Source organism: Furipterus horrens, unplaced genomic scaffold (genome assembly GCF_987537825.1).
Source record: "Furipterus horrens unplaced genomic scaffold, mFurHor1.1.pri manual_scaffold_11, whole genome shotgun sequence".
In the NCBI taxonomy this organism is placed as follows: Eukaryota; Metazoa; Chordata; class Mammalia; order Chiroptera; family Furipteridae; genus Furipterus; species Furipterus horrens.
The window spans coordinates 19,449,258-19,462,368 of NW_028327181.1; the positions used below are offsets into that span (position 1 = coordinate 19,449,258).

General features: G+C 44.6%; 1 protein-coding gene across 4 annotated transcripts in view; it reads right to left on the reverse strand.

Moving 5' to 3' along the window:
• DGCR2 (DiGeorge syndrome critical region gene 2) overlaps positions 1-13,111 on the reverse strand; it is a 59,430-nt gene that overhangs the window by 12,072 nt on the left and 34,247 nt on the right. For 2 of the 4 annotated variants that reach the window (XM_090290837.1, XM_090290839.1), the window contains one exon: positions 2,196-2,321. In XM_090290837.1, the coding sequence (XP_090146963.1) occupies positions 2,196-2,321 (126 nt within the window). Of the gene's footprint in view, positions 1-2,194; positions 2,322-13,111 lie in introns of all 4 variants that reach the window. The other 2 variants (XM_090290836.1, XM_090290838.1) reach the window with 1 other exon arrangement.

The following is a 13,111-nucleotide window of genomic DNA, read 5'->3' on the forward strand; positions in this document are numbered from 1 at the left end:
GGACAGAAGGGGAGTGACCCCCAAAATTAGGATCCTCACTCCAAAACAAAATTGTATATGCTGCTCAGAAATCACCCTAGAGAAATGGGGAAACAGGCTCAAGAGGAAAAGCTCTGCCTCTGGGACCACATACTGTGCAAAATACATATTTCTCTAAGATACAGATGTAAGCTAAGATACAAGTATGTCAAGTGATTCCTCCCATTTTGATAAGGTCTTTAATTTACTTGGTAGTAAAGACTGGCTGCTGAGTTCCTTCCATAAAGTAGATTTCATTCTCTGATTAAGTCTGATTGAAGATGGTGGAAATGCCCATGCCAGCTCACTACAAGGCCTGGTGGGAGTGAGCAAGGAGGCTCCCTGCCACACTGCCCTCACTGCCCCAACGGTAGCTCTCTGGTGTCTCCCACCCCCCACCCCCCAGCAAGCCCACTGCTTCCTGAGTACTCCCCAGCCCTCCCTTTCTGTTCACATGGGTACTGGCCAGCACTCTGCTAAAACAGAAACTCAGGAGATCAGGACTGGAAGGGCCACTGAGACTGTGGGACCAAGTCCTGCTTCCCACAAATGAGAAAATGAGGCCCAGGCGGTTCCATGGTGGGTAAAAGCCAAGTAGTCAGTGGAAGTCAGAGTCTCCGCTGATGAGCTGGGTCAGATATCTCCTTGTCAGGTGGACCCACCCCCAGGGTTAGCAATGCTCCACACCACATGGCTGGCCATGGATGAGGACAATGACCTGTCCTACAGTATCTATAACCTTCAATGGTGGGGTATCTACGTCCTAACTAAGAGCACACTGATGAAGTGCAACACTTCCTTTAAACAAAGTCAGTTAACAAAATATAACTTTTTGATGAATCTACATCCTGTGAAACTAGTAAAACTTTTTAAAGCTCATGTTTTTATTATTTAGAGCACGTGTGTGTATCTTATGAACAATGAGAGAGCACCACCTACCCACAGGGAGGGCCTGCTTACATGTGATGGAGCTCATAGGAAGGCCTTCGCTGTAGACAGGAGCCAGCCCTCAGGGCCCATCAAGCAGAAAAGGGGAGGTGTGTAGCATGTGTGACATGGATGTGAGTTCAGGTAGATCACCAGGAGGCCTTTTACTGTGTATTTCTAAGCTCCCTACCACCACAATGTGTTTCACCTGCCGCAGTCCCCACACGTGGGTTCCTTCCTGTCTCCAGTTAGAGGTGGGGACCCCGAGGTGTGCAGAGGCCAAGCATCTTGGATGGTGAGCATCAGCTCAGGGCTCTATTTTGCCTCCTCACCCACTTCTTGGGATGGCTCCAGAGGAAGACCTCTGGGGACAGAAGTCAGTGAATGAGAGCAACGGAGAGAGGTAGTATCTTTTTTTTACCTGTTGAACTTTGTGGAATTATTCCCTAGGCAGATGCATTACCTACGCAGAAGAAAGTAGGTAAGTGATGGGCAGAAAGTGCATGGGCTGAGTGTCACGCTTCCACAGGCTGTCCCGTTGGCTGTGGGACCTGTCAGAGGCCCAGGTTCCTCACTCGCCAAGCTTGCATTATGTCCCCGTGAGAATCCCTGGAGTTCTCAGCTATACGTGGCAAAGCCGAGGGACCTGAGGTGCTCCCCAGCGCTGAGCGACTGCATGGTCAGGATTAACAGACCACCCAGCACCGAGGCCCAGCGTCATGTGTCACGTCCGTTCCTCCTGTCCCTGCGAGTCGCTGCTCATCATGCTTACTACATAGGGCACTGTGCCTAAGTGTCTGTTTGCTGTGGTTTTTCTGCCTTCCAACCTTCCTTAGTCTTGGTAGGCTCCTTTAAAATCTTAATGTCACGGGGAACCTCTAAGTAGTCACTTTTAAAACATGTTTACAAATGTTGGCAGAGCCTTCCCACACCACCCGCTCGCTGTGCCTAGTTTCTTGGAGCCTGTTTCCGTCTACGGAAGGGCTTCTGCGGCCTGGCTCTGAGAGGCAGCCGTCCTGTGAGAACAAGCAGCAGGGCTCTGGGGCCCGGGCTGGCATCAAGGCTTCACCACGCTCGGCCTGGGTGGCCTTGGGAGGGTCACCGCCCAGCCTCTTCCCAAGGGAGGACAATGCCCCATGACCACCCTGAGGGGCTGCTTTAAAAGATGCACAGCCAAGCGGCACCGGGACAGCCAGGGGCTGCGTGGGGTTGTGAGGCTCGGTCACGAACAGGGCAGGTCTGCAACTTACTGCTGAAGCGAACGGGCTGTGCCACATTCACTGTGTGGAAATGCGTGGAGTCGCCACCGCGGGCCCGCCCCTGCCGCGAATCCACAGCCTCCTTCCCATGGTAAGGACGCGAGTCCCCAGTCACTTCTGGAAGCAAAAAGAGAAGTGGGCTGTAAGCACTGTTCTGGAGGCAGCGCGGCCGGGCTACCTGAGGCTTGGCGGACGGACCAAGTGTGGGCACAGGATAGTCCCTTCATTCAGGTTTTTTTAAGAACTCTATAAAACATTGCTGTTTGTATCAGACGGGTCATATGCATGGCTTATTAAAATTATCCCTTAGCAGTCTTCATCTTTTTACTGCTATTGTAAAATGAGGTCTTCCCTCCCTTGCATTTTCTAACAGGCTACTGCTGGCACAGCACAGGGTGGGCATTCCTGAGGACCATCCCCCAGTAGCTCTAAGCCCCAGGGAGGTTCCTTTCAGAGCCAAGGCTGCCCTCCCACCCCAGAATGCCTGGGAGCCTCCCCTGTTAGCACGAAAGGGGAACTTCTGTGTGTAATCCTCTTGGCACTGGGCTTGAGTCACCGTCTGTCCACCTCTCTACTGGCCCCTCTCACAGCCTCCAGGTTAGGGTCGTGGTACATTCCTGCCTGCTCCCTGTGACTGGCATAGGCCCTGGTGTGCAGCAGGCCTTGACGCACGGTTGGAAGCGTTAGCAGGAAGCTGAAGACGAGGAAGAATTCTAGTTTTATGCATCACGATCTAAGAGTAATTTAAATGTTGGTCCTTCCAGTCTCTTTCTGGGGTTCTCCAACCCCCTATGTAGGAAAGAGCCAGAGGCAATGTCCCTCTTGAGCCACCCTCCTCTGCACTCTGCCTGCCCGGGGTCACTGTGGTACATAGCGAAGGCTACCTGATGCAAGGTCAGGACAGACCGTGACAAACTTGGTCTGCACAGCTACACACAGACAGACCCACAGACACCCAAGCCCGTAGTGTGCATGGCTGGCCTGAGGCAAAGGACACGGTGGACGTGTTTTGGCTTGGCAAGGGGCGTGGCATGGTACGGCGGGGAGTGGGGGGTGGAGGACCATGGTGAATCACAGGAAAGGGGTTGCGCGGTAGGGTGGTGCCCCATTAACCCACCTTCCCCGACTCTGTGGCTGGCAATTAGCCCCACTGACTAAAGCTTCTCTAGCCATCTGGTTCTGCTATTACCACAGACTCTGAAATTGTTTTTATTTCATAAATAATTATTTTTTTCCCATTATAAAATATTCAATGTGAAATATTTGAAAAACATGAAAGTTTGAAAAGAAAAAAGGTAGTAGCCATTACTGTCAGGGTCCACCCTTCAGTCTTTTTCAACATAAATCCTTAAAAATACTGGGATCACATCAAATATTCTATTTTAGAATTTGCTTTGTAAGTTTAAGACTACAGATAAGTTGCTTTCCATATTCTTCATGTCTGCATTGCATTTTGTGAATGGATTTCTTTAATACCACGATCGCCTATGGTACACAGCTTAGGCTGCTTATGTTCTCTCATTACTCTGTGAAGGGTTGCTCTGAATGACTTGTGTAGAAATCTGTTTGTGCCTCATCATTTCCTTCTGAGACCCTGGGCAGTTATGAGCCCTGTCAGATTTGGTTCTCTGCCCCACTAAGTATTCGGGTATTTCCAGCTCCATCTCAGGCCATGTGATGGAAGTCAGGTGCCATTTGATTGTGAATCATTCTAAAATATAAAATGTTCTACAGTGTCTGAGCTAAGCTCAACATAAATAAAGCAAAGACCTCAAAGGAGAAGCATCTTTAAGGTCTTTGGAGCAACCTCACCACCAACACAACCACCTCCTTCGCTGCTGCCCCTGTGGAAGGGCCCGAGGCTGCAGCTGCTCCCTTCCAACACCCAGCCACAGGGGCCAGCGACGCCACCTCTCCAGGACTGGAGTGCCCCATGCACACACCCTGAGCACAGTGCTCCCAGGAGGAGACCGACAGCTCAGACACAGGGACACTACGAAGTCCTCCTGCCCCTTCCCCAGGCAGGCCGAGGATCAGGAAGAGCCACACAGGCCTGCTGAGGGAGGGTGGCCTTAGGACTGGGAGATGAGGGAGGCGAACAGAAGGGCTTCTTAGAAGAGGGCATAGCTTGGGCAAAGGCAGGCATGTCTGGGACAGGCTTGAGGATGAGCTTGGGTGTGGTAGAAGCTACGCCTGAATTTTACATCTCCCTTCTATCTACTCAAACGAGCAAGACCTGTGATTCCACTTCGCATCTCGGCTTCTTCCCCAGACCAAGAGCAGCATCTGGTCTATGAGAGGCCACAATGCTCGCAGAAAAGCAGATGGGTCTAGGACAGTGATTTTCAACCTTTTTCATCTCACAGCACACAGACTAATTACTAACATTTGGAGGCACACACACAAATATATTTTTTGCTCGTCTGACCAAAAAAAAAAAAAAAAAAAAGGGAATAATTTTGATTCATTCACACCAGATGGCTATTGTTGTACTGACTACAGTCATTTTTTAATTTGACAATCTAAGGGGAAAAGAGGTCAGTGTCCTTGACTAAACAGTCAGGTACTACATGTCTTAAAAATTCTTGGGGCATACCAGTTGAAAAACTACTGATCTAGGACAGAGGGGGCAAGAGAAAGAAAGGGTAACAGAGCGTTCTGCTGGGTTAGCGGGTCAGGAACATCGTCCAGTGGCCTGGATGTTGACTCAGCACGAGAGAAGCCATCTGCATCACGGGGGTGAAGGGGCAAGAGGGTAAAGAGTTAAGGAAAGAAGGCCTGGCGGTGATGGAGGCAGCTACTTTGTGCTGAGTAGGCTTCTCTGCGCTTCGGGCGGCAATTTTGAGCCCTTCTCTTTCCAGTAATTTCTCTTCCTATCCAAATCCACATCTCTCCCCTCATCACTCATTTATTCAGCACCCATAGCATGCTGCCAAGGAAACCCACCAGCACAGACACAGGCCTTCGACAGCAAGAGGAAGGGCTTGGTCAAGGAGATGGCGCTGATGCTGGACAAGGGGTTTCCAAGCACGCTGGAGGAGCAGGAGATGGGGCGGCTAGGCAGGAGGCAAAGCACAGGATCAGCACACTTGCAGACTGCTGACAATAAAGAATTTGCTTCTGAGACTCAGCCAGTGCTTCCCCATTAGGGTCAGCTGGAGGGTGTGCAGCTCTCATGGCTGGCTGCGCTGATTCACGTGCAGCGATGCAGACACCCCAGAGCAACTTTCCCTTTCCCTCAGTCCCCTCTCCATCTCAGGGTGCCAGGCACTGTCCTAGGCATGGGGAACACAGCAGTGAGCAGTGAGTGAAACAGCGGATGATCCTATTGTTCCTTAGTGATAAGATATGCCCTCCTCTTCCATCTAGCAACTGGCTGGGCCTGGGACCGGCTGAGTCCAAGTGCGCAACCCAACCCCAAGTCCACCCGTGAAGTCCTGCCATTTGTGCTCTTCTCTGTTCAGATGTCCTCACCAGGACCTCAGAGCAGCTTCAGCCACCAAAGACGGAATGGGATCCCACAGAAGGAGATGTGAAGCAACAAGAAGCCAACATGGTTGACTTGATACTGAAAAAAACGAGGAAAAGGGAAATGTTTTATAACAGATGGAAGAGTAGGCTCAGAGTGTTAGGAGACTTGCCTCAGGGCACAAGTGGAGCATCAGGGAGGCAGGTGCTCCTTCTCCTCCAAGGCCACAGGACGTGAGCCCCCTGCCTCACAGCTTGGCCACCTGAAGCCTGTCTCCACGTGAGCCCCTGGGCAGCCACCTCCTCTCCTGGCTTTCAGCTCCATTGGGGCAACAGGCTTTCTGCTTCCCCAGCACAAGCCTCAAGGGAAAGCTGGGGGGTCTGTTTGAGAACCTCAAGTCCAACAGGGAAACTGAGTCAGGGCAGGTAGTGGCATGCAAGCAGAAGACAAAATGTGTTTCTAGTTGTGTTTCTAGAACTTGTCCAAATATGATATAGGGTCTAGATGAGCTTATAACCTCTCTTGATAAAGGAGAGGGCAAGACAATAGAGCCTCCACAGCACTCCAAGCTGTCAGAATACACGTCATTTTCCTACTTTATATCAAAACAGGTTTAGAATCATGGTCAAAAATCAGATGTAACTCGCTAAGTCAAATAACATTTGCTTACCAAAACAGGATATGAAATTCCTAATGTTATTTCCACTATGTCATACATGTTCATGTCCCTTAAACTGATTCTCTTCCCACCTAGGGCCAGGGTGGCCTCACTAGTGAGAATATCACTGAGGCTAAGGGTGTGCTAACCCAGCGACCACCATCTTTGTTTCTGTTCTATCGAAGTATTGAGCTATGCTCATGAAATACCAATATGAGCACTTCTGTTTTCCCATTTTACTCCCCATGTGGACACATGTAACACAACACGGAGAATGACTGCAAAACTAAGGTCCCATAAGCTCCTAAACCTGCCTCCCTTCTACTGCCTCTGGGTCCACGAATGTCAGAGGCACCGGTTCACAGAGGGAATGTCTTATCTTCTGCTACTGCTCCTGACAAGAGCTGAAGCCACCAGATAGTCCTATGACACTCAAGCTATGGCCTTGGGTCTCAATTGTCAGCAGAGATATGGCAGAAGCAGACGGACCTGAAAAGAACACCTCACCTAAGGGCTTATTCCTACGTTATGTGGATCACAAGGTTAAACAGAAAGCCCTGCTTATCCTTATCCCAGGGACACCTGTTTTACTTTATTTCTTCTGACATACCCACTGACTGATGTTAGGGTAGGTAAAGGTTTAGCTCACACACGCTCTTACCTTCCCAAGAGAGTAGAATCAATTTCATAATTAATGCTAGAAGAATAATATAATACTGTAAGTATCTTCACTTGTAAGCCAAATAGGACATTAAGGTTATTTTATTCTCTAACAACTTTCTTTTTTTCCCAGAGTTAATATTCGCATAGATTTTAAAATTTACTTGGTTTTCTGTATAGCCACCATTAATTTTTTTAGCTGCTATACCAGATAACAAAGGGCAGAAACAAAATTTTTAAACACTCAAAATGCACTGCATCAGAGTCTCCTGCTCCACTTTGTTTCCTGGAAAGCCCCTCTTATGCCTTCACCTTCTAGAACCGGAGCAAATGGGCTGCCCTCTGGGCTACAGTATGGCTGGGATCCTGGGGTTCATTTGCTGTCCGCCTCTTCTGGGACCCTGTTTCCTGAACGCCAGCCATCTCCTTTTCTTGCTTTACTCTCTCTTTTACAAGATCACATCTTCCTAAGAAAGGGCAGGGCAACTTTATGAGTCTGTCCAGTTCTGAAAGTTGAAGCTTCCGGTTAAAGACATCAGATTGAACAAACATATTTATTAACCTCTAGTCTCTCCTGAAACTCATTAAAACAACAGTAACAGGATTTTTTAAAGGCACATAGTAGTCACAAAGAGAATGTGGAAGAGAATGATGAAGTTCTAAAAACTAGAAAACAGAGGACAAAGTGAAAATTAACTTAGAGAGGTAACCATATCTTGTAATTTGCTGGGGACAATGGCTGTTTATGCTGCTGTCCCAGCATCCTATCCTAAAGTTTTTCATATTGGTTGGTCTCAAAATTGTTTTATTTTAGAAGTAAATCACTCTAAACTTATTTGAGCCCAGAAAGCTAAATTCTAGGCCAACAGCTTCGGAAGTGGAAAAGGAATCTGGCAATATTTAGCAAAACTACATATGCACTGACCCTTTGACCTAGCATTTTAACATTGATGAATTTATAATGAAGGTACATCTCTAACCATTCAAGATGAGTGGAGGGGGGATACATATGCACAAGATTATTTATAGTGGCATAATATTTAATAGCAAACCAGTGAGAACAACCTAAAGGCCCATACACAAGAATACTGGTTAAATAAAGTACGATACATCTCTAAGATGGAGTAAATATAGCTGTAAAAAGAATTTAAAAGATCCTATGAATAGTGATTTCAATAATATTTTGTTAAATTAAAAAAGGAAAAAAATCACAGTGCACAGAGTATACACTGTAAAATACCTTTCTATGTAAGAAAGGGACAAAAATAAACAGAAGTAAAATATACATATTTTCTTATTTTTGTGGTAATTTTTTAAAAAGCAAAACCAGAAACTCAGGAAAGCCAGAAACTAATCAAAATACCCATACAAAGTGAGTGGGAACAGGACAGAGGGACAGGAAATAAAACTTCTAAGAATATATTTTTATATAGTTATGATTTTTGAATAATTTGTTTTACATATTCTAAAAATATATCAGTTAAACAATCTTGTAAATATACTAAAAACCATAAAATTGTATATGGTAAAGAGGTGAATTTTATGGTATATGAATTTATATTTCAATATAGAAGTTAAAGTAAATTAAATCAGCAAGATGGGGAGGCAGTCCTAAAACTGGGTACAAACAGAATCAAATGTTAACATAATCAAACAGAAGAAAAGAGGATGACTCTGAATGGCTTTTGTACACCCTCCATGGGAAATAGCCTAACAACATAAAGAACTAAAAAGAAGTCCTGAACCTTACCTAGTAGATTTGTTCTTGGGAGTAGCGTAAGAGTAGTAATTCTAAAACTTTTTAATGTGTATTTTAGGATTGGCCAAATGAGTATACATACAGAGGATGTTGGGAACCAGGGTTCTTACTATGGGGAAGATATAAATATGAGATGGAGGAGAAGAGGAAGAACTCTAGTGTAGATTAGAACTGGAGGTACCAATAAGTATGAACTTACTATTTTTAAAAAAGGTTTTCTAGCTATATCCAATGAAAGTGCCGAGAAGCAATGATACCCAAATAACTATGAGCACAGCTAACACTAAGATCTTGGTTTCTAAATACCATTCCTCACTAAAAGGAACAGGGCTCCTTAGGAAAATTGCTACAGGTCTGGAGCAGGAAAAGTACAAGATGAGCCTGGAACATCTTGTAGTGATATAAAATAGGAAAACTCTTTATCGATAATATCATTTATTAAGAATCATCAATAAAACAGTAGGGTGTAAGGTTGTTTGAGAACACCCAGAATACCTCGCTAGGTTTATTCATTACTTATTCACAGATTCTTCTTCATTACAAAAGAAGGAAAAAAAAAATTTACAGTAGTGAAGGCATACATTAGCTCAACCAAGGGATCAAATTTAACATCACCAATAATGGGACAAACTGACCTCAAGTACCCCTGGATGTGATACTTCGTGACACGCTTAAAAAAAGTCTCAGTCTGAGCAGCATCATGGTGGCTGGGCAAGAACAATCCCCTTAGGAAAGGCGGCAAAAAGGGAGCCAAGAAGAAAGTGGTCGATCCATTTTCTAAGAAAGATTAGTATGATGTGAAAGCACGAGCTATGTTCAATATAAGAAGTACTGGAAAAACACGAGTCACGAAAACTCAAGGAACCAAAATCACATCTGATGGTTTCAAGGGTCATGTTTTTGAAGTGAGCCTTGCTGATCTGCAGAATGAAGTTGCATTTAAAAAGTCAAGCTAATCTCCATGCTCTAGATCTTACCTGTGGCAAAAATGGAAGACCAGCCTTGCCTGGTGGCTCAGTTGGCTGTAGTGTCGTCCTGTACACCAAAAGGTTGTGGGTTCCATCCCCGGTCACGGTGCATACGGGAGGCAACCAATCGATGTTTCTCTCTCACATCAATGTTTCTCTCTCTCTCCCTCTCTGTCCCTCCCTTTCTCTCTAAAAATCCGTAAATACATCTTCGGGTGAGGATATATAAAAAAAAAAAGGCAGACCATGATTGAAGCTCATGTTGATATCAAGACTACCAATGGTTATTTGCTTCACCTATTCTGTGTTGATTTTACTAAGAAATGCAACAATCATGTTCAGAAGACATCTTATATTTAGCATCAAGAGGTCTGCCAAATCCAGAAGATAATGGAAATCATGACCTGAGAGGTACAAACAAATGACTTGGAAGAAGTAGTCAGGAAACTGATTCCAGATAGCATTGGAAAAGACCTAGAAAAGGCCTGCCAATCTACTCATTCACTCCATAAAGTCTTCGTTAGAAAAGTCAAATGCTGAAGAAGCCCAAGTCTGAACTGGGAAGACTCATGGAGCTTCATGGTGAAGGTTGCAGCTCTGTAAAAGCTACTGGGGATGACAAAGGTGTTAAAGTTGAATGAGCTGATGGGTAGGAGCCCCTACTCCAAAATCTGTTTAAAATGTATTTAATGGTGACAAAAAAATCCCATTTGTGATGTTAAAAAAAAAAGTCTCAACTAAATTAATCATGAGAAAACAGACAAGTCAAAATCAAAAGACATTCTACAACACTGGCCAGGACTCCTCAAAAAAAGCCAGAACACTTCTTGACTAAAGAACAAAGCAAGATGGCATGAAAATATGATCTGTAACTTTTGAATAAAGCCTGGTTTTAAAGAAAAAAACAAAAACTAAAAATAAAACAAGAGCCTATAAAAAAGTTTTTTTGCACAATTTTAAAAAATTTCAATATGGGTTGTATATAATACAATATTGTACTATGGTCTTTATTTTGGCATGAGAAAATGTATCGTGATTATGGGATTGTTCTTGTTCTTAGAAGATAGATGTTGGTGTACTTAGGGGTAAAGTGTCACATCAGTAACATTCTCAAAGGGTTCAGGAAGAAAACCTATGTAGAGAAAGCAATTGCGGCAAAATGCTATCACAGTTGGGGAATGCAGGTAAAAGGCTGTACGAACATTCACTGTACTACTCTTGCACCTTTTCTGTAGATCTGAGATTTCTAACATTAAAATTCAGGGGAGTTGACAGCTGACATACCCAGATCCCATCCCCTGCACTTGGTGTGGTCAGGTAACCCTGCATGCTCCCCACTCTAGCAAAATATGGGTGAGTTACTGATGAGAAGGTAAAACAGGTGGTTGCTGGGTTGTGGGACAAGTTCAGCTGAAAGTCAGAGTTCTGTACTTAAAAATGGGAGGGCACACTCCCAGCTCCTTCTCCTCTAAGCTCCCAGAACCCAAGCCTCCCAACAGATTGGACCATGCCTCTATGGAAAAATCTGACCAGCCCATGAGAAAGGTCCAAAAGGGGAGGAGATCCCTGATGAAGACAGTCCAGTCGTTTCACCCCCCAGCAAGGCCCGGGAGCTTCAAGTCACTCTGCCATACAGAGCAGACAGGCCAGGACCACCCCGCTGAGGAGAGTCTTCAAATGAGATACAGAGACTAAAACCATAAAAGAAAACAACACATTTAGAAAAGAGTGGAGAAAAATGAAAAGTTAAACAAAACATACCATTAACATCCTCAAAGTGAGACTATATTGTACCCACAAAAGAAGACAATATGCTTCCCCCCCCAAATAAAAAGCTCTCTTGAAAACAAATGCAAACATGACAGCAAAAATAAAAGCTCCTTAAAAGTTGTGGTGCAAGTTGAAACTTCCTAAAAGTAAAATAAAAAGACAAAAAGAAGGAAAATTGGAGACTTAAAAAATTGAACATCAGTCCAAGAGCTCTAATTTCCAATAACAGGAGTTCTACAAACAGAGACTAGATAAATGGAAGGGAAAAAAAATACTAGTGGTTTCTTTCCCTAAACTGAAAGGGATGTGTTTATTTCTAAAATAAAAGATCCACTTAGTGGCCAGCACAATGTACCAAAAAAACAATTTCCAGGAAGAAACAGATTACGTACATTCAAAGAACCACCAACAATGTTGGCAGCTTGTAAAAGATGGAGGAAGATCTTCAAAATTATAGGGGAAAATGATTTCTACCTTATAATTCTAAAATTCAGCCCAATCTATCACTTGTGAGGGTAAACTAAAGGAATTTTCAAACACGCAAATAAGGATTCAGAAACTTTTGCCCTGGCTGGTGTGGCTCAGTGGACTGAGTGCCTGCCAACGAAACAAAAGGTTGCTGGTTCAATTCCCAGTCGGGGCACATGCCTGGGTTGTAGACCAGGTCCCCTCTCCTCTCTCTAAATAAATAAAATCTTAAAAATTTTTCTTCCTTTGTCTCCTGTGTTCCTTTTCTGCAGAAGTCATCGAAGGAGGCAGTACATTGCTTAAGCAAGGGAATAAACCAAAACAGGAAACCAGAAAAGAGAGACACACAGGGAGAAATCTGATTCTCCCATGCTGATGGAGAAGGGAGATCCCAAGAGGGCAGGTGGGGAAGTGGGCAGCAGACCCTGTCAGCACTAAACCTGACTGGCAGAGTCAGGGGTCTCCAGGAGAGATTACGCAATGACTCTGGCAGAACCTGTGACAGATCTACAACTGAGGGAAAATCAGGAAAGAGGTCCTGCTTAGGAGTTGTTGTTGTTGTTGTTGTTGTTGTGTGTGTGTGTGTGTGTGTGTGTGTGTGTAAGAAACGTACATCTTCAGCAACTTTGGAAAACAACTGGCAGTTTCTTAGAAAGTTAAACATATATTTACAATATGACCCAGAAATTCTACTCCTTCATATCTGCCCAAGAGAAATGAAAGCATAGGTCCCATCAAAAATGTGAACCCTGAAGTTCATAGCCGCTCTATGCATAAAGTGGAAGCAATTCAAATACCCATCAAATAATGAAGGGTTAAACAAAATGTGTTATTATCCATACAAGGGAGTATTTGGTAAGGAAAAGGAGCTAACTACTGCCGCGTGGATGAACCTCAAAAAACATTATGCTAAGTGAAAGAAGCCAGACACAAAAGAACACAAATTGTATGAGCCATTTTGTATGAAGTGTCCAGAAAAGCAATCTGTAAGAGACAGAAAACAGATTAGCAGGTCACTGGGAATGGGGGAAAGACCAGGGAGTAACTGCAAAAGGACACAGGGATCTTTGGGGGGTGATGGAAAATGTTCTTCAATTACTGTGGTGCATGATTGCAGAATTCTATTAATTTACCAAAAATCCCTGACTTGTACAC